The 19,890-nt window shown below is 56.0% G+C and overlaps 1 protein-coding gene and 1 long non-coding RNA gene across 4 annotated transcripts; both read right to left on the bottom strand.

Moving 5' to 3' along the window:
* Nucleotides 1-80: 80 nt before the first annotated feature.
* On the bottom strand, nucleotides 81-4,784 carry EIF5A (eukaryotic translation initiation factor 5A). Of its 3 annotated transcripts, none has more exons than XM_032322586.1 (6): nucleotides 4,184-4,390; nucleotides 2,131-2,316; nucleotides 789-893; nucleotides 460-591; nucleotides 287-360; nucleotides 81-127 (listed from the first exon to the last, which is right to left on the bottom strand). In XM_032322586.1, the coding sequence occupies exons 2-5, from the start codon at nucleotides 2,293-2,295 to the stop codon at nucleotides 298-300; spliced, it is 465 nt and encodes a 154-aa protein (XP_032178477.1). In that variant the 5' UTR covers nucleotides 2,296-2,316; nucleotides 4,184-4,390; the 3' UTR covers nucleotides 81-127; nucleotides 287-297. The 3 variants fall into 3 exon arrangements, with proteins under 3 accessions (XP_032178477.1, XP_032178478.1, XP_032178476.1); XM_032322587.1 differs by lacking the exon at nucleotides 4,184-4,390 and adding an exon at nucleotides 3,818-3,939; XM_032322585.1 differs by lacking the exons at nucleotides 81-127; nucleotides 287-360 and adding an exon at nucleotides 4,698-4,784 and having other exon boundaries at nucleotides 476-591; nucleotides 4,184-4,344.
* Nucleotides 4,785-7,957: 3,173 nt separating this feature from the next.
* On the bottom strand, nucleotides 7,958-19,501 carry LOC116578075. Its single transcript, XR_004280726.1, has 3 exons — nucleotides 18,934-19,501; nucleotides 16,794-17,096; nucleotides 7,958-8,225 (listed from the first exon to the last, which is right to left on the bottom strand). It is a non-coding gene; the product is annotated as an uncharacterized LOC116578075 (long non-coding RNA).
* Between the last annotated feature and the right edge of the window lie 389 nt (nucleotides 19,502-19,890).

The following is a 19,890-nucleotide window of genomic DNA, read 5'->3' as shown; positions in this document are numbered from 1 at the left end:
ACCAAAATAAAACGTCAAATAAATTGTGTAGGAAGAGTCGTCCAGCCAAGGGCCAGGCCAGAGCTGGGCCAGGCTGGGGGAGGGGGCCTCTGCAGGCTTGAGGATCACTGCTGCCACCACCGCCACCCTGGGGAGGAGAGAGACCAGGTGAGGCAGGAGATCACCACACCCAGGAAGGGTGAGGATCCCTCAGGGGGCCGGGAAGGAAGTCTGGAACAATGAGGGACAAGAGCGCAGGTTTTCGGTGGGGACAAGACGTGGGCTGGGGGGAGTGCGTCACATTCACCTGGGAGCCGGTTATTTTGCCATGGCCTTGATTGCAACAGCTGCCTCCTCTGTCATGGCAGACAGCACCGTGATCTGGGGGTGCAAAGGGGAGAGTCAGAAGGGAGCTCAGAGGAAGAGGCAAAATGCAGTGAGGCAGACAGCGGGGGGGGGGGGGGGGGGGGTGTACCCTACCAGGATCTCTTCTCCACAGTCGTACTTCTGCTCAATCTCCTTGCCGAGGTCTCCCTCGGGCAGGCGAAGGTCCTCTCGCACCTCCCCGCTGTCCTGGAGCAGTGATAGATACCCGTCCTGGATGCCGATCAGCTGGGGGCAGAGAGGGGAGCAAGCTGAACTCAGCCTGAACAGGCAGAGGATGAAGGGTCTGAATACAAACAAGGGCTGTAAACTGCTGACAGCCAACTCCCCGCTGTCCTGCTGCCACCCCCCACCCCCCGCCACAGCACAGAGCTCCTCTAGCCAATATTACCCCCCCACCCGAAACCACGAACCCACCCGTGTACCTGGAAGTCATTCCTTTTGATGTTGGGGACATCCATATTATGAGTGGACGGGCAGATATCTTCGTATTTCTTGCCAGTAAAGATGTCAATACCGACCAGGTGGACCTGCATGTACGCATCACATGAAAGAGAAACCCAGCCGGGTCCAGGGCAGAAAGAGGAAGGCACGGTGCCCTGACAGGCAGGAAGTCAGACTAGGCTGTCGGGCAAGATCAGGGGAGGCGGAACCAAGCAAACTGACTCAAGAAATAAGGTGTTCAGCAAGAACCAGAGGCAGGCAGACCCCATTCAGGTTGGGAGTGACTGACAAGGGAAACCGTAGGGCACACTTGGGGCCACCAGTTACCATGAGCTACAAGAACACTGACTAAGGAGCCCCAGGAATGGGAGACTAGGTAAAACCTTTGAAAGAGCATCCGGACACTGGAATAAAAGGCACAGAACTAGGGACGACAAAAAGGAATGAGAAAGGAAGAAAGCAGAGAGGATGAATTCAGGGAGAACAAACTGCCCCAGAGAGTAAGAAAACCAGGAAAGAACGCAGACAAGGATCTAGACATGAATGAGGAAACCCAGGATGAACGCCAGGCCAAGCCAAGACAGACCAACTAGGAAAAAAAATCCTAAGAAATCCAACAAGGATGGACCAAGTGAAGTTTTCGAGGGGAGGGCACAGTAGGCTGAGCCTCTGCCTTCGGCTCGGGTCATGATCTCAAGGTCCTGGGATCGATACCCGCATCGGGCTCTCTGCTCAGCGGGGAGCCTGCTTCTCTACCTACTTGTGATCTGTCAAAAAAAAAAAAAAAGAAAAAAAAAAAAGTTTCCCAGGGTAGAAAAGTCTTAACTGACATGGAAGCACTAGCCAGAATGTCAGGATCCAAGAACTCGAGGGGGCGGCTCAGAGGACTCAAGGGGAGGGGGCAGGCAGAGACTTCGCAGACACGACATCAGAGATCCAAAGGGAAAGCTGGTGTGGACTGTGGTACAGCAAGATGACTTGGAGATTCGGAAGTATCCTGGTGCTCTCCAGGAAAGGCTGCTTCCAACATTAGGCCTGGAGAAACCCTGGGAACAAAGACTCAGGGGAAAAGAGGCAGAAAGTGAAAGCCTGGAAGAAGAAGCAAGCAGCTGAACAGAGCACCCAGAAGCCAGAGACTCCACGAAGAGTGGAGAAAGGTAAAGGTGGAAAGTATCCAGGGCTGAGTGCTGAGCGCAAGAACAGGATGGTAAACCAACGCTGAAGGAATGGAGAGGGCTGGGACTGAGGACGGCTTGCTGCTGGGAGCCCCACGGATGCGGGCAAGTGTGGGGAAGGCAAGATGCGGAGAGGTCAAGTTCTAACCTTGGCATGGCCATGCTTGCCCGTCTTGGAGGTAGACATCTCCACGATCTTACATGGCCGGCCTTTGAGCACCACGAAGCCGTTCTTACGTAATGCTGAGCACTGCATCGGAAAGGTGGCTGAGGCCCCCGCATCTCCTGTCTCGAAGTCCAAATCATCTGCCATTTTAAGAGGCTTCGATTCCAACTAGAGTCAGAAAGAGAACCCAAGTCAGTCAGGGTGGAGGCCAACAGAGCTCTACTGCACTCCTCTCTGGACACATGGCTTCACCGCCCTCCCCAAGCCCTTTCCTTCCACCACCACCTAAAGGAGAGTCACCAGGCCCAGATTAAATACGGACTGAAACCTCAAGTACCTAAGACCTGCTGCGTGTCTGGGAATGGTGGGGGACTGAGGCTGGACCCGAAGCCCAAATGTACACTAAAGGGGAGGCTGGGGAAAGGCAGGCCGCAGGGAGTCAGGATGTGCAATCCCGGAGATGGGCCAAGGCTGACTCCGGGGAGGGGGAAGACTCAGGTGTTACTTGCCACTGAAACCAACCACCCCTCTTCCCCACACACAACCAGGGCTATAATTAGGTGAGCAGCCATGAGCCAGCAGAAGGGCGGGGCTATCGTGGGGCGGAGGGAGAGGGGAGGGTGGAGACCGGAGGACAGGGCCCCACCCGGCTCTGTTACACCCCCCACCCTATCCCCACACAGGCCAGTCACTGGCACAGGAAACCACAAGGCCTCTTTGGGGGATTCCCGCCTCTCCAGCACACATTTGCACACACAGCCGAGAGGGGGAAAGCAGAGTTGTTTTCGAACTTCTCCCCCTGCCAAACACCTCCATCTCGTTTCCCAAAGGGAACCCAGGAACCCGGCCTCTCCGCGAGGGCCCTCCCACTTTTCCCAGGATGCACCGGCGCTGTCGGCTTTCGGGCCGGGCCTGCGGGCTCCGTGCGGAGCGGAGGAGTGGGGAGTGGTGAATGACAATAAAATGAAAGCAAAAGGCTGCTGCTAGTGAGTAGTGTAAGTTCTGCCGGGTAGACTGCGCCGGCGTTCCCCGGCCCGACGCAGCGGCGCGGGCAGTGACAAGGTGAAGCGCACCGGGCGCGGCGCGGAGCTCTGCGCCCGGGACCCGACGGCGCTGTCGGCTCGGCCCGCAGGAGTTGGGCTGCCGTCCAATCGCCGGGGTCTCCCCGGTTCTCCGGCCGCCCGGAACGGGAGCGCGCTACTTACACCTGCGGACCGCCTCACTTCACAGCGGAGTTGGGGGGAGAGCTCCGGGGGCCCATGGGGCGGGGAAGCGCTAACATATGCCCGCAGCGGGCTCTCCCGGGTGATCAGGATCCGGGCCTCAGGCTTCCCCCCTCTCCAAAATTCCAAGCTCCCTCGGGCGCTCGCGAGGACTCGTTCTCCTCGCGCTGGGGGTTGCCGGCTCCCGCCCACCATGTGGCCTCCCGGGGCTTCCGGTGGCCGGGATCTGGGGGGGAGGGGTCCCCGCGCTGCCATGCGGCCCCCGTCCACATTCGGCCATGCGGCCTCCGACCCCGAGGGCAGCCTCCGGTAGGGGACACTTCCGGTGCCGCCGGCACCCCCTCCTCAAAGGCCGCACCAGGCCGGAGCCACGCCGCCTCCCCTCCCCCCGGCCGGCCGCCAACCCCCCCCCACATGCCCTCTCACCGAATAGCCCCCTCCCCCACCTCACGTGGCCGCGCGGCGCCCGGTTCTCAACGGCCCAGGTCCCCTTGCCCCGGCGGGCCGATCTGGTCCCCGACCCTCGCCCCGGCGTGGCCGCCCGGCGGCCTCTCCCGCGTGGCGGCCTCGCGGCTGCCGTCCCCCGCCCTGCGTCGCTCCAACGTCACCCAGCCGGCCCCAACCGTCACCCCGCGCGCCAACCGGGGCGCGCGCCCGCGCCTCTCCGCACCTCGCGCGGCTCGCGGGCCGAACCCTGTGCCGCGGCGGTCGCCGCCGCTCCCCTCTGCCCCCTCCCCGACCCTCGCGCAGTTCCATCTCCACTCCCAGGCCCAAGCCAGGGTTCCGCGCACGCGCGGCCTGCCCGCTCTCACCTCGCGCGAACGCACTGACTCGACCCCGTCCGCTCGCCGCGAGCCCAACCGCTGCCTCCGAGCCCGCTGCCGCCGCCGCCGCCGCCTCTACCGCCGCCGCCGCTGCTGCACACGGGTCTTAGTACGCAGGCGCCGACTCCCCACTGACCAACCAAGCAGCCCTGTGACAGCCGCGCAAGCGTGCTATCTATCCCCTCCGCCCTCCACCCCCGCACTGCGCAAGCGCAAAGACCCTCCCCGAGCTCCACCCTCCCTCCCACCTACCCGTCCAATGACGCGTTTGCGTGACCCCGCCCCTCACAAACCCCGAACTCTTCCCACAAGTAGGCAGTGCGCAGGCGCACCCGGTTTTTCAAGCCCTTCAACCTCCTCTTCCCTTCCCGTGATAGACCACTAGCCCTACCGGACAGGACCTGCGCCTGCGCAAAGAGGAGCCCTGCACTCCACACCCTCTGAAGGGAACGCCTCGGCCTCCAGGCGCATGCGTATTGGGAATCCGGACCGCCCCTTCCACCTCAGACGTCGTCTGTACGCCGGGCGTTGAAAAGACCACGCCACTGTATTGCTGGTCTCGGCGAAGACGCATGCGTCTGGGAACGCCCCACCTCGGCTTTCGCTGGAGTTAAACGACTCACACGTTTCAGAAAACTTGCACTGCGGGGTGGGCCCCTCGTCTCGAAGCCCAACCCCCCTTCCCGCACATGCGCGGGAGGGCTCTTTCTGCACACACTTCCTAGCGCTCTGGTGTGGTCGGGTTACCGCCCAGCTCAGCTTCACCGCCCTGCACGGCTGGTCTCGGCTCGGCCATAGAGTTCCAGCCGCGGGCTAGAGCGGCCGCCTGGCGGCCACCATCTTGTGGGAGAGCGGAGTCCGGCTGGCCGCCGTGGGCGGCGGGAGGGGCGGCGTGCGCCTGGGCCCCGGAGAAGCTCCCGGGGCCTTTCTCCCCTTCTCTGCCCCAGGTGCTCCCTGCCGTGTCCGAAACCGTCGTCTGCGAGCGCCCTTAGAAAACCGAAGGCGGCGCGTTCCGTTCCACTGCCCTCTCCGGAGTCGCGGCGGAGGACCGTGAAGCGGGAGGCAGCCTGTCCCTCGGACTGTACTCCCCCCGCCCCCCCCCCCGGCCCTCCTCGTGGGGAAGGAAGCTGCCCGCTGGCCCGGCACTTTGTATTCTCCCCCGCCCGGTTCCAGGCTTCCGGCGGCGCGGTGGAGAACCCGAGCCGCCAGCCGCTCGCGACCCGGTCGGTGTCTCTGCGACACCCGCTTGAGTGAAGGGCGGGCCACGGAGCTGCCGTCACTCCCGAGTTCCTCCTCGCCACGGTCCACAGCACCTCCCCTTCGCTTGAACACGAGACCCCCCAGCTGCCTGGGCGCATCGCGGAAACCCACGCCCGCTCTTCTCCCAGACGCTATTGTCCCGGCGACCCAGAAGTTCCCGTCCTGGGCACGCGCCCCGCGTCACAGACGGGGGCTCCGACCTCCGCAGGCGAGCACGGGCCGCGACGCTGTGCGCGGCCGCCGAACACCCGTCCGCGGGGGCATCCGGCGCGGTGTGTGCCCGCCGCGGAATATTATTCAACCACGAAAAAGGGACGTCATCTTCCCTTCCGCGGAGTGACCTTCAGAAACAGCTCGCTCAGGGAAAGACAGCAGACTCTAAAGGTCATAGCCCACGATCTGAAGGACACGAAATGTCCAGAATCGGTGAATCCGTCGAAGCAGGCAGTAGATGGGAGCTGCCGGGTGCTGGGATGGATGAGGGGAATGGCCAATGGGGTTAACGGACATGGGGTTTTACTTTAGAGTGAGGAGATGTTTGGGAATTCAATAAAGATGGCTGCAGAACGTCGTGAATGCGCCAAATGGCACTGAATTGTTGGTGTAAAAGGTTTTACATTATGTGATTTTCCCCCTCAATTTAAAAAACTTCAGGAGTCTTCAAAGCAGCTTTATACATAGTAGCCCAAGAACAGAAGCTACCCCAATGTCCACCACCTGAGGAAAGGATAAATAAAATAGGGGGTATCCACACAATGAAATATTATTCGGCAACAGAAAGGATAAACTTCGAAACACTATGCTCAGTGAAAGTCACAAAAGACCACAGTATATAATTCCATTTATATGAAAAGTCCAGGATAGGCAAATCTGTGGAGACAACATAGATCAGCAGTTGCCTAGTGTTGAGAAGTTGGAGGGAAAGGGGAGACCGAGTGGCTGCTGATGGCTACAGGCAAAGGGTGACTTTTAGGGTGATGAAAATGTTCCAATGTCGATTGCAGCGATGGCTGCATTCTTCAGATGTTAAAACAGTGAATTATGTGCCTTAAATAGTGGAATTGTATGGGATGTTAATTATATCTCAATAAAGCTCTTACTTAAAGTACTGTCAGGTTCGTACAGGAACATCTCCTGTGCTTAATGGCACCGTCTTCATCGGTTCATTTCTGGGAGGCATTGGCAAAGCGTCCTAGCTGACCCAAGGCACAAGTTCTACGATATTGAGGGGACACCGGGTGACGACAACCCTTAAGAATTTCCATTCAAGGGCGCCTGGGTGGCTCAGTGGGTTAAGCTGCTGCCTTCGGCTCAGGTCATGATCTCAGGGTCCTGGGATCGAGTCCCGCATCGGGCTCTCTGCTCAGCAGGGAGCCTGCTTCCTCCTCTCTCTCTGCCTGCCTCTCTGCCTACTTGTGTTCTGTCAAATAAATAAATAAAATCTTTAAAAAAAAAAAAAAAAGAATTTCCATTCAAGGGGCGCCTGGGTAGCTCAGTGGGTTAAAGCCTCTGCCTTCAGCTCAGGTCATGATCCTGGGGTCCTGGGATCGATCCCTGCATCAGGCTCTCTGCTCATCGGGGAGCCTGCTTCCTCCTCTCTCTGTCTCTGCCTGCCTCTCTGCCTACTTGTGATCTCTAACTGTCAAATAAATAAATTTTTTAAAAATTTCCATTCAAATTAAAAAGGAAAAAATCATCTTTTTTTTTAATTTTTTATTTTTTATAAACATATATTTTTATCCCCAGGGGTACAGGTCTGTGAATCACCAGGTTTACACACTTCACAGCACTCACCAAAGCACATACCCTCCCCAATGTCCATAATCCCACCCCCTTCTCGCAAACCCCCTCCCCCCAGCAACCCTCAGTTTGTTTTGTGAGATTAAGAGTCACTTCTGGTTTGTCGGCACAAATCATCTTAATAGAAGACTGAGTTCTACACATTCAGAGAAATAAAAAGGCAAAATACCGTACAGTATTATAGAGAGATGAGACGATTCGTACCTGGAAGAACCTTCCTTGCCTTCCATGTGTGGAGTCCCCACCATCCAGGGCACGGTCCTCTGCTCTGTGAGCCCTCACATTTTCTGTGGCCAGTCCACGAGTTCTTTCTCGAGGGAAACCTTTCCTGACCTACAAGACTTGGTCAGCTTCTCACATTCTGTGTTCTCATAACAAACATGACAGCCTCTGCCACACACTGTTCACATCCATTTATTTGTGTGATGGCCGTCCCCATTAGAATAGAGCCTGTATAATAAGGCTGGGAATCTGTCTGTTCTGTTCATTACTGTGTTCGCAGCTCCTAAAATTGTACCTGGCAGGGGTACCTGGATGGCTCAGTTGGTTAAGCGACTGCGTTCGGCTCCGGTCTTGATCCCAGAGTCCTGGGATAGTGTCCCACCTCGGGATCCTTGCTCAGAGGGGAGTCTGCGTCCCCCCTCCCCCCCTCCCCCTGCTTGCGATCCCTCTCTCGCTGTGTGTCTCTCTGTCGAATAAATAAATAAATAACATCTTTTTTTAAAAAAGTGTCTCTCTTGAGAACTGATTTGAATACAATTGATCAGATCGTACCTTAATGGCAAGTCACATTTCTTTCCCACCTTCTGGGATTACACCCACTCCCCAAGATTAAAATTCAGACATTCGGGTAGAACTCTCCAGAGACCCTGCTGTAGACTTTCCATGGCTTTGGAGGCTGTCCTGTGATTCAGCTCATTGTTTTCTCATTTCTTTCTCAGAGGGTCATCATTCGGAGGGCACCAGTGTTCTGCTGAGAAAGAAGTTTGCCAGATGAGTTTATATCTACTCTGGGAGACTTTGTAAACCTTCTATTTCCAAGTAATTTTAAATCTACAGGAGGGTCACAACAGTCGTATGAGGAACACTTTAAGGAACACTGGGGAAGTCTTGAATGGGAGCCCATGGTGTGGGGGAGGCTGCTTGTATAGGTTTAAGAACCAATTGTATGCATCTCTCCCTTTTTTAAAAAAAGATTTAATATATTTATTTTACAGAGAGAGAAAGAGAGCGCGTGCACAAGCAGGCAGGGCAGGAGGCGGAGGGAGAGGGAGAAGCAGCACCCTGCTGAGCAGAGAGCCCAACTTGGGGCTCAATCCCAGGACCCCGGAAGACAGATGCTGAACCAGCTGAGCCACCTAAGTGCCCCGTGCATAGCTCTTCCTGACTAATATCTCTTCCTAACTACATGTTTAATACTGTCTTGCTGGTAGCTTGAAATTGGCCATGATGCAAGTATTTCCAACCACAGAAACTGGCAGGTGCTGTGTGCTGACCCAGGGGTCCCTCTGTCCAGAGCTGGTTGTTAACGACTCCGCAGCACAGCAGTGACGGATAGGGAAGGTGGTTCTGATGTACACAGAGTAGTGTTAGGTCAAGATAGACCAGGATATAGAGAGATGGGTTGAAGGAGTGAGGGACGAGAGATAAGGAGCTCACGAAGCTGTCATGTGGTTCAGAGTTTGGTCTAGGAGTTCCCTCAGAAAGCAGCGTTTTAGTAACTGGACCTTAAAGCATGGGTGAAATCTGGGGGAGGGGGGAGGCAGAAATAAGAGTCAAGAGGATTCCTGGGGTGCCTGGGTGGCTCAGGTGGTTAAGCATCTCATCTGCCTTCAGCTCAGGTCAGAGGAGCCATAAGGTAAACCGTGGGCTCTGGGTGATCACGACATGTCAATGTCAAGGTAGATCCATCAGCTGCAACAAATGTCCCACTCTGGTGGGGGATGTTGATAGAGGCGGGAGCTGTGTGTGTGTGGGGACAGGAGGTGTACGGGAAACATCGAGGTCCCTGCTCCATTCGGCCACGCATCCAAAACTGTTCTGAAAAATCAACTTCTTCTATAGGGGAGGGGGGGAATGGAGCTGGGCTAGGGGCAAGAGACCAGTGGAGATCCTCAACCAGGTAAGCAAGAATGAAGACCTAAATCAAGACCCTGGAGGTGAGGTCGGGAGGAGGAGTGGAGCGCCAGAGACGTCTTGGAGAGCTAATTGATAGAATTTAGTGGTTAACTGAATGAAGAAGGTGAGATCGAGGAGTAGGTCAATGGTGCCTTCAGTCAATGTGTCTGGGGACAGACCATATCGACACACAGTCATTCCTACAGGGAAATGCAGGGATTGGGAAATACTGTTACAATTCTGGGATCCTAGAGTGCCTGGCGGCGGGGGTGGTGGGGGCTCAGTCGTTAAGTGTCTGCTTTCAGTCATGATCACGGGGTCCTGGGATTGAGTCCTGCCTCAGGCTTCCTGCTTAGCAGGGAGTCTGCTTCTCTCTCTCTCTCTCTCTCTCTCCACTGCTCCCCCTGCTCATATGCGCGCTCTCTCCCTCTCAAATAAATAAAATCTTAAGAAAAAAAAGATTCTGGGATCCCGAGGTTCTCGGAAGCCAGCTCTGATGGGATGTGCATGTTAGTCTCAAGCCAAGTTGAGCTTGGGAAAGTGGGCAGGGCTGGGGGTGAGGACAAACCCTCTGTTTTCAGTGGGACTTGTCCCTCACAGAAAGGGAAGGAACTCCAGGTGTGTCAGGAGAAGGATGCAAAGGATTATGTCAAATTTTATTATGGAAAACAGAACTCTTTTGTTAAAACATTTTGGAAATAAGAAACAGATAAGCCATAAACCCAATGCCCGGAGGCGACTGCTATTAATGTGTTACCATATTTTCCTACAAACTTTTTGCTGTGCCTTTTATTTATTTATTTATTTATTTATTTTTAAAAGATTTTTATTTATTTATTTGACAGAGAGAAATCACAAGTAGATGGAGAGGCAGGCAGAGAGAGAGGGAAGCAGGCTCTCTGCTGAGCAGAAAGCCCGATGCAGGACTCGATCCCAGGACTCTGAGATCATGACCTGAGCCGAAGGCAGCGGCTTAACCCACTGACCCACCCAGGCGCCCTTGCTGTGCCTTTTAAAAGATATATCTGAGATTACCGTGAGCGGATTCCCTGTTGCAGGAGAGGGTAAATTAAGTCAATGAACAGAAGTAATCCCCCGGACTGAAAGAAAACGGGAGAGGGTAGGGGTGGGGTCCCCTGGGGGTATAAATATCTCACAATGAGAATTTATTCCTGTCAGCAGATCTGGGCAAGGACTATTGAATTCTTCTGTCTACCCTCAAGGGCTTGCATAAAAGTCAAACACTCCAAACAACCTTGAGAACGGGTGAATGGGAAACCCTTTGGGCCAGGGACTCTCACAGCCTCCAGCTGCTGCGGTCACAGCCAGCTGCTGGGGTCACAGCTGAAACTCTGAACTGACTTACTCACCCATTCTTGCGATGAACATCTACTGAGTCTGCTAGGGATATCAGCTACTTGAAACACGGTGGCATCCATACTTCCCGGCATGGGCCCTTTCCGCACAGCAGGGAGGGGGACACTATCAGATAATTAACAAACATACAGCCTGGGCCTGGGTGCTGAGTACCTAGTGTCCATCCCCGGTGAGTGATGGGTTAATGAATGGGAGCCGGTGTGAGAGTAGGAGGAGCTCTGGGAAGATGCCTGGGGGATCTTTGTGACAACGACCTGGACTCCTTGGAGGCTAAGAAAAAGAAGGTGGAGGGAGGGCCGGAGAATGAGGTAGGTTTGGTTCCGGGCCTAGAGCAAAAGCCCTACATAAAAGTCCTGGCCTTGCTGAGTCTGGTGCTCGAGAACGGAGTCAGCAAGGTTTGTAGAAACCAGACCAAGAATGTAGGGTCTGGGGCTGGGGACAGAACATAGACCCTGGCTGCAGAGAAAGGAAGCTCAAGGAACCAGAGGCAAATGACTGCAGAGTTTTCCCAGTTCTCATTCATTCTTTCTCTGGGTGGCAGTGGAAGTCTTGCTCAGTGACGGGCCCTGTGGACAGGCCAGGGAATTCAAAGGGGTCAGGTGACAGCAGAGCAGAGAGATACGGCCCCGTGCAGGGACAGCGGTGGCTCAGTGAGCACCAGGACAGGGCCCAACACAGCCGGGCAGCCTGGCAGTTCTCTGGCCGCGGGAGACCTCAGAGCAGAGGGTCCTGCAGAAGCTCGGACCCTCCATAGGACGTGGAGGGTCCAGGAATACTGTGTATGGGGCATGAAGAAACGTCAGCCAGTGCCAACCCTTTGGAGCTGGTCCAGACCCAGGAAAAGAGCATCTCAGATGGAAGAGAGGAAGTAAGGAGAAGACGGCGTCTGTAAAGGGCAGACAGGGCCTCTGGTCCGGCATCTCCAGTCCCCGGGCCGCTCACCGGTGCTCGATCCCAATCCTAACCCCATTCCAGTAGACCCCGCTATGGCCAGGGCAGGGGTCTGGCTTGGCCTCCTGGTCTTGCCCAGGCTGCCTTAGATGGCATCGTCTGTGCTTCATCCCCTCCAGACTCACCCCTCCCTCCCCAGCTCTAGACCATGTGGCCCTCTACCTCTTCCCGGGCCTTTGCCTCCCCCAGCGCCCACCACGGGGCTGGGGCATGTGCCCGGCTCTGGATGTTCGCAGAAGGAGCAGATGGGGTGGGTGGGGAGAGGGTGCCAAGTAGGATAAACTTCCCGAAGCCCGGAGGGAATCCAGAAGGAAGGGGGGTGGTAAGCAGCTCAGAGATGAGCCGGATCCCCCAAATCCTAAACTTTCCAAAGGGGAAAGCAGCCGCAAAGGTGGGACTTTGACAAGAAAGAGGGTTGCCCTGTTTGGGCCCAAGCCTCCTACCCGTTTGGAGGGGAGGGGAGGTCCCTCCTATCCCCTTCTCCGGAGGAAGAGGACATCCCCCAGGTCGCCCTTCTGCACAGGTGAGCCGGCCCGGCCGTCTCAGGGGCTACCTTGGTGGCTCTGACTGAGCTGTGATCTCAGAGTTTGACCTGAAAGCCCCAAAGGCCAGTCCGCCCAGAAAAACATCTCTCCACCCTCACTGCCTCCTGGAGCCTGCCTGGGAAGCCTGGTTCCACCCCTGGTGTCAGGGCTGTGGGGCCATCCGATGCCACCGAGGAACCCAGGAAAGGGCTTTGGACAATCACTCAGGGGCCAACTCAGCTCAGCACAAGTTTCCCCCTGGATTCGTGGCCTCCCCACCCCCTGTTGGTCTCCAGAGCCCCCGCGGGCCTCCAGCTCTTGCAAAACCCTGTCAGGCCTTTCCCAGGCCTGAGTCCCTCACTGCCTGACTTTGGCCCCATCACTCAGCCTCTCTGGTTCTGCTTCCCAAACTGGGAGAATAGAGAGAGCCACTCCCTGCTTCCTAGAGCCCTCACCCCACCCTCTGGGGCACGGGCGCTGGCTTTGTCCCCAGAGGCAGACACATCTCCAGCCCCCAGCGTGAGCTCTCCTCCCCCATGTTTCAAGCAAGACCCACGCCAAGCACCCGACGAGATCCCGCATCTAGGGTTTGTCAGAAAAATAAGGAGCATCACCACCCGCCCAGCCCCAGACATCTTGATCCTTGTCCCCTCGCCCCCGTCCAGCCCACCACCAAGCCCCGCAGATGCGATTTCCGAAGCATATTTCAAAGCAGTCCGTTTTCTCCATCCCCACTGCCCCCACCCGAATCTGCGCCGCCTGCCTTGGGTTTCTCTCCCGCAGGGCCGCCCAGGGAGGTGTTACTAGCAGATGGAGCTGGGGAAGTTGTGGGGGGGGGAGGGAGGGTGTAGGAGAATCTCTACATTCTCCACTCAGTTTTGCTGTGAACCCAAGTGCTTTGATAAGTCAAGTTTGTATGACTGGGAGCCCAGTTCACCTGGTCAGTGGAGCATGTGATGGGTGATATCGGGCCCAGGAGTTTGGGCCCCACGTTGGGTGTCAAGATTATGCAGAAATCTAATCCTTAAAAAATTAAGCCTCTTTAAAATGAATAAATGGTTGGGGCACCTGGGTGGCTCATTGGGTTAAGCCTCTGGCCTTTGGCTCAGGTCGTGATCTCAGGGTCCTGGGGTCGAGTCCCACATCAGGCTCTCTGCTCAGTGCGGAGCCTGCTTCCTCCACTCTGCCTGCCTCTCTGCCTACTTGTGATCTATCACATAAATAAATAAAACCTTAAAAAAATGAATAAATGGAACAGGTCATCGGATTCACACCTCCTTTTAAAACTCTCAGAGCATGGGACGCCTGGGTGGCTCAGTTGGTTAAGCAGCTGCCTTCAGCTCAGGTCATGATCCCAGCGTCCTGGGATCGAGTCCCACATCGGGGTCCTTGCTCCGCAGGGAGCCTGCTTCTCCCTCTGCCTCTGCCTTCCATTCTGTCTGCCTGTGCTCTCTCTTTCTCTCTCTGACAAATAAATAAATAAAATCTTAAAAAAATAAAAAATAAAAAATAAAAAACTCTCAGAGCATCCCTGTCACTGCCGGAACAAAATCCAGACTCCTCGGCGTTGGTTCCTTGGGCTTTGCCTTCCCCACCGTCCTCCAGGTTCACTAAACTTTTTTCTCCCATAGGCTCAAGGCTTTTCTGCCTCAGGCCCTTTGCACCAGCTACTTCAAGCAGCTACTTCAAGTGCCTCTTTTCCTCCTTCAGGTCAAAGCATAAACTGTGACATCCCTCCCGGCCCTGTCTTCCTGAGCACTAGTGGGAGGGGCAGAGGGAGAGGCAGGGGCAGAGGCAGAGGCAGAGGGAGAAGGAGAGGGAGAGGGAGTCCCCAACCGACTCTGTGCTGAGCACAGAGCCTGACTAGGAGCTTGATCTCAAGACCCTGAGATCAGGATCTGAGCTGAAAACTGCGAGTCCGATGCTAAACCGATTCTGCCATCCAGGCACCCCAACCTGAAATATTCTTATTCTTTTTTTAAGATTTATTTATTTGAGAAAGAGAGAGAGCACACAAGCAAGGCAAGCAGCAGAGGGGTCAGCAGACTCCCCGCTGAGCAGGGAGCCTGATATGGGGCTTGACCCCGGGACCCTGAGATCACGACCTGAACTGAAGGCAGACACTTCACTGATTGAGCCCCCCAGGCGCCCCTGGAATATTCTTAGAAGACTTGCAGAGGTGCCAACAGGGACTGTGGTCGTCATCACGGCTCCAGGTGCCCTCGTCTTTGTCCCTCCATGGCCAGAGGAAGGTTCCAGCAAGTGTCAGGGAAACTAATTCAAAGGGGGATTCCCTGCACCTGGAGGGCAGGTGGGGCATGATGGAGGCTGAGCTTTCAAGAGATGGTTGTGCAGCAACAGCGTCTTCTAGAACTCTCCATGAGGACAGAAATGTCCCATGTCTGTGTTCGAACCTCAACCGCTATCCACGGCTGGGTTTTGTATTTCATTTTAATTGAACTTCAGTAGCCACAGGTAGCTAGTGGCTGCTCTACCGGGCAATTTGGACCGGGATCCAAACACCCTTCGAGAGGGAGTGCTTGGGGGCTGGATGGGCAGGGCCTTGGCAGCCAGGACAAGAGACAGGGCCGGCCGGATCTCTGGTCTTTAGAGCTAATTCAGTCTTGGGTCTTTGACTTTTACCTACCAGTGTTTCCTGGGAAGTCACAGAAACATTTCAAGCAGAACAGAGTGTTTCATTCATTCAATCCTAAATTTGCTTAATTGGTTCATCTTGTTTGTTGATCTCTCACCCCATTTCTATCCCTTCCCTCGTACAGGCAATTGTGCTATTGTATATCTTTCCATCTTTATGGATTCTGATGAGCTTGGAATGCTGGGTGTGCTGGGTGTGCTGGGAGGCAGGAGGGACTCAGGATGGACACGCAGGGCAGGCAGTGATTTGTTGTCTGTGGGATGGGGTCTCCTAAGTGAGCGAGACTGTGGTACATCTCTTTCGGTTTCCTATTCTTTTTCTCTAAGTGCTGTGTGGCCATAGAGCATCGGACCTGTCAGTTCTTTCTTTGAGAGAGACAGAGGATGAGCCAGCAGGGAGGGGACGAGGCAGAGGGGGGAGCAGGCACCCACTGAGCAGGGAGCCCGATGCGGGGCTCCATCCTGAGATGCTGAGATTGTGACCTGAGCTGAAGCCAGACGGTTCATGGGCTGAGCCAGCCACATGGACACCTTCCACTGTCCCCAGCACACCCCCAGGCCGGACACTGCCTCTAACTGCCCACCTCCCCATTCCCATGACCGGCTCCTTGCAGGCCTTTTATAAAAGAGCCTCTCTGGGTCATGTGCCCAGTGGATGGACCACAGGCCATAGGGAATGAGCTGGGCGTGGCGACTGGTGGCACAGTCTGTGAGGTGTCTGACTCTGGGTTTCAGCCAGATCCTGTTCTCAGGGTCATGAGATCGAGCCCTGTGCCGGGCTCTGCGCTGGGTGCAGAGTCTACTTGAGATTCCCTCTCCCTCTGCGTCTGCCTCTCCCACCCGTGCTCACTTGCTCTCTCTCTCTCAAATAAATAAATTAATCCTTGAAGGTGCCTAAGTATTGGGAGGAAAAAAAACTGCATTTCAGAAAGATGTTTCTGGCTGTCTTCATTACTTCATTTACAAACCTTCACTGGTCCCCTGCTAGAGCTTGGGTACAGCTTTCGGCACTGAGACAGATAAGATTTCAAGCTCGTAATCATAAACAAGAAAATAAGGGAGCCCGGGGGCTCAGTCATTAGGTGTCTCCCTTCAGCTCAGGTCATGATGCCAGGGTTCTGGGATCGAGCCCTGCGTCAGGCTCCCTGCTCTGTGGGAAGCCTGCTTCTCCCTCTCCCACTTCCCCTACTTGTGTTCCCTCTCTAGCTGTCTCTTTTTTTGTCAAATAAATAAAATAAAATCTTTTCTAAAAAGCAACAACAAAAAAACCCAAGAAAATATAAATAGGGAAATAGCAGGTACGGGTGATTACTACAGAAGAAATCAAGCAGGACGGTAGGACAGGGTGTCTGGTAGGCTACTTGGTGGGCGAAATCCTGGGGTACCTCTTGCAACATGGACTGGAAGGGGGCAGTCCCAAGAGGGGAGGGCAAGTCGGCAGGAGCTGCTGACGGTGTGGACTGAGTGGGGACGGTGGGACCCATATCTCTGGGTCTGGATATAGTGGAGCCCTTTATCAGGACAGGGGACCGTGGGGATTTGCGGCTGGCAGCTGGCCATCCCAGGTCTGGAGCTCAGGTGGCCCAGGATGGAGGCACAGACTGGGCAGTCATCTGGGTTTGAGCTGGCTCTGGGTTCTGGGGCTGCCGTATTGAAGAACCACAAGCTTGGTGTTTAAAAAGAGAAATTTCTGGGCACCTGGGTGGCTCAGTTGGTTAAGTGACTGCCTTCCACTCAGGTCATGATCCCAGGGTCCTGGGATCAAGTCCCACATCGGGCTCCCTGCTCTGCGGGGAACCTGCTTCTCCCTCTGCCCGCCACTCTCCCCTGCTTGTGCTCTCTCTCTCTCTCTGTGTGTCAAGTAAATAAAATCTTAAATTTTTTAAATTTAAGAGACAGAAATTTGTGCTTACGGTTCTGTAGGAGGGAAGTCTGAAATCCAGACGTCGGCAAGGCTGTCCTCTCTCCGAAGAAGCCACTTCCGTCTTCCAGCTGCTGATGGCCCCAGGTGCTCCTTGCAGCTTGTGGCACCGGGGCGTCGGCCCGTCCTCATGGTGCACCCTCCCTCCGCGGCTGCCTCTACATGGAAGTTTCCAGTCACGCTGGGTGAGGGGCCACCTCAGTGACACCCCCTGAACTTGATTACACCTGCCGACCCTATTTCCAAACACAGTCGCAATTCACAGGTGTGGGGATTAAGACTGCAACGTAGGTTCCTAAGGGGACACAAAAGAAAGGTCATAGCATCAGAGCGAGAGAACTGGGGGCTCTGACCTTTAGGAAGGCTGGTGAGCCCGTTGAGAAATCTGAGAATGAAATGGTCTCCAGGTGCACCTGCCCCATAGACCGAGGTAGAGAAACAAGGGCAAAAAGGTGTCTGTTGAACTAGGTGGGATGGCAGGTGTCAATGTCTTTCCCGGAAGCCAGGTCAAGGGAAGAAGCAGAGCCCGGGTAATGCAGACAGGTTTTCAAGAAATTTGGTTTGGAAGGAAAAGTGTGACATATGGAAAGAACTAGAAAGGATGGAAAAGTATGGTCATAGCACAGCAGAAGGAAGCTGGCGACTCAGAAGTTATGCCCTGCCTTTGAAGCCCCACTGGCTTGTTCTGCGGCTGTGTGGTCTTGGGCTGGTTGCTTAACCCCACTAAGCCTGTTTCCTTATCTGGAGAATGGGGATAAGGATGGCACTCCCTTCCCAAGGTTGTCATAAAGAATTAACGATTGAGGGTATCTAAAATCCTTAGCTCGGGGTGTGGTGCATAGGAAATACTGAATCAATATTAACTCATATTACGAACAGAACAAGACAAGGAGGAGGTTTCCAGAAGGAGGAGGTAAGCAAAGTCAGAGGCAGAGGAAAGGTCAAGGATCTGGCAGTGCTTGCTGAGCGTGGAAGAGGGGACTGGGAGCAGAGGCACTTGAGGTTGTAGGTCTGGAGCAGCTGAGAAAAGTGAGAGGAGGTGCGGGCCCCAAGAAGTTGTGTGTGTTGGGGCAGGGAGTTGCCGGGAGCATCTGGGACGAGGGGCACAGCCGGCACCAGCTTCTCGATCATTCATTCAGTGTCTTGGTTTGATACCAGCATCTTCACCTCCACCGTGCTACACCGGGGCGGCTGAAGGAAACTTCTCCAAGTGAGAGGTGGACACCGCAGAATGACTGTTTGTGGGTACGTGGTCATGTCAGCAAGGAGCAGCAGGTGGAGGGGGAGGAAAAAAAGGGGCTTATATGCGGGCTCTTCGGGTTTTGGGATCCTGGGGGCAACTGGCTGGAGAGAGCCGGCTGGGTCTGCTGGGAGGCGGGAGGGGCTCAGGGATGAACACGAAGGCTGCAGAGGTGACAGGTGGTCGCCAAAACTGATTAGGAAGGGCTTGGGGACCGTTGCTGAAGACATCTCGGGGAGGGCAGGGAGAAACCAGATTTGGTAGGGAGGGAAGGAAATACAAGGAAGCAGAGGCCATGAAGACTGCTTCGCCTGGTGTTTCTTTGATGGGGCTGCGAAGGGTGAGGACAGCTAAGGAGATGGGTGTGGGGGTGGGGGGAGTTGCTTTCATTTTGATAACACAGTGAACAAGACAAGGCAAGATGTTGGACTTGAGGTGGACAGAAGTGAATGGAGAGAGAGTGGCAGAGGAGGAAGGCTTTGGGCTCTAATGTCTGGAGTCCTTCCTAGCTCTGGTTGGTAAACATACTTAAATCACCGCACGGGGAAACCCTTCAACAGAACAGGGAAATTAACTGCTTATCTCTGTGGCATCTGCTAATTCCTGTCTGCGGAGATAAAGAGTGTCAGTGTTTATGAGCAAGAGTTCTTAACTGCCCTCACCCGGGGAACCCCTAACACTCTCTTAACCTTACCGCAGGCAGGGCTCCCCCTTCCTCCGAGCTTCCCCTCGTCTCATAGTGCAGCGAACCAGCCCACACCAGAAATCCCTCAGCACCTTCCCTGCGCTCCCTCTGCTCCCGGGGCCACCCTGTGCGGTCTCTTGCTTCCCTTGCCCCAGCCCTGGCCCTCCTGCTTCTGCATTCTTCCAGGCAGGGGCTGAACACAGGTACCTCGGTCCTAAACAGCCCGAGGGAGGGCGGTCATTTCTGCATCCTTCCCGGCCTTGCCTCGTGATTCTCACTCTCCCCCCCTTTTCTGTCCGCGTTGAGACAGAGAGAACCGTCGCCTCGGGAAGGGCCGCAGGGTGAGCAGGTGCCCGGGACCGCGAGGAAGCCGGCGCCTCCGGGAGCGGCCGGCAGAGGGCGCGCCGGCACCGGGATTGGCCGCGGCTGGAGCGCGGACCCGGGGACAGGGGACGTGCACGTGGGGCCCGCGGCGCCTGCCGGCTCGAGGCCCGCCCGGGCGCAGCGTCCCGGCTAAAAATACGCTGCGCCCAGGTCGCGAGGTGGGGCGGCCCCGGAGGGAGCGACTTCTGGAGCCGGACCAGGCCGGGAGCGATACTGCAGCTGGCGGCGAGCGCCAGGGCCCCCTTGAAACCCGGGCGGGCGTCGCGCGGGGACCCCCGTCTTTTCACATGCGGGGCGGGGACCGCGCAGCTTTCAAGAAGCAGCGAGCGGCGCTGCTGGCGTCCAGCACTCCGAGTTCTTGCGCCGTGCGGTTCACGGCCAGCTGGCCGGACCGGGGCCGAGGGAAGGGGCCGAGACAGGCGCGCCCGGGGAAGCATGAGGGTGTGCCCGTGAGGTCGCGCCGAAGGTCCCAGACGCGCGCAGGTGGAGGAGCCCGCGCGAAGGCCTCGAGGCCGCAGGGAAAGGAAGAAGGCGGACGGAGCGGCCCGGGAGCTGGTTCGGCGGCCGCGGCGCGTGGGACCCCGAATCGGAGAAGAGCCTGCGGGTGCCCAGGGGCGGCTTGCGGGAACCGGCTCCCTCGGGCGAGGTCGCACAGCAGTGGCCAGGGTGAGAGCCGCACGGAAACGGAGCGCCGCGGTCTGCTCTGCGGCTTCTACCTCGACAGCGAGACTGAGCGCGACTGCGAGCGGAAAGTCGTCTCTCCATGGCGCGGGCAGGCAC

Source organism: Mustela erminea, chromosome 18, assembly GCF_009829155.1.
Source record: "Mustela erminea isolate mMusErm1 chromosome 18, mMusErm1.Pri, whole genome shotgun sequence".
Classification (NCBI taxonomy): domain Eukaryota; kingdom Metazoa; phylum Chordata; class Mammalia; order Carnivora; family Mustelidae; genus Mustela; species Mustela erminea.
Note: the sequence above shows the minus strand (reverse complement) of the source record. Positions and strands in the feature narration are given on the sequence as shown.

Bases quoted from the DNA above. Each gene is read 5' to 3' on its own strand.
- EIF5A (XM_032322585.1), bottom strand. From the start codon at position 4,769: ATGCGTCTTCGCCGAGACCAGCAATACAGTGGCGTGGTCTTTTCAACG. The intron at 4,345-4,697 runs GTGGAAGGGGCG...CGGCTGTCACAG, and splicing joins GCGTACAGACGACGTCTGAG to GGCTGCTTGGTTGGTCAGTG. The intron at 894-2,130 runs GTTAGAACTTGA...GCGTACATGCAG, and splicing joins GCAAGCATGGCCATGCCAAG to GTCCACCTGGTCGGTATTGA.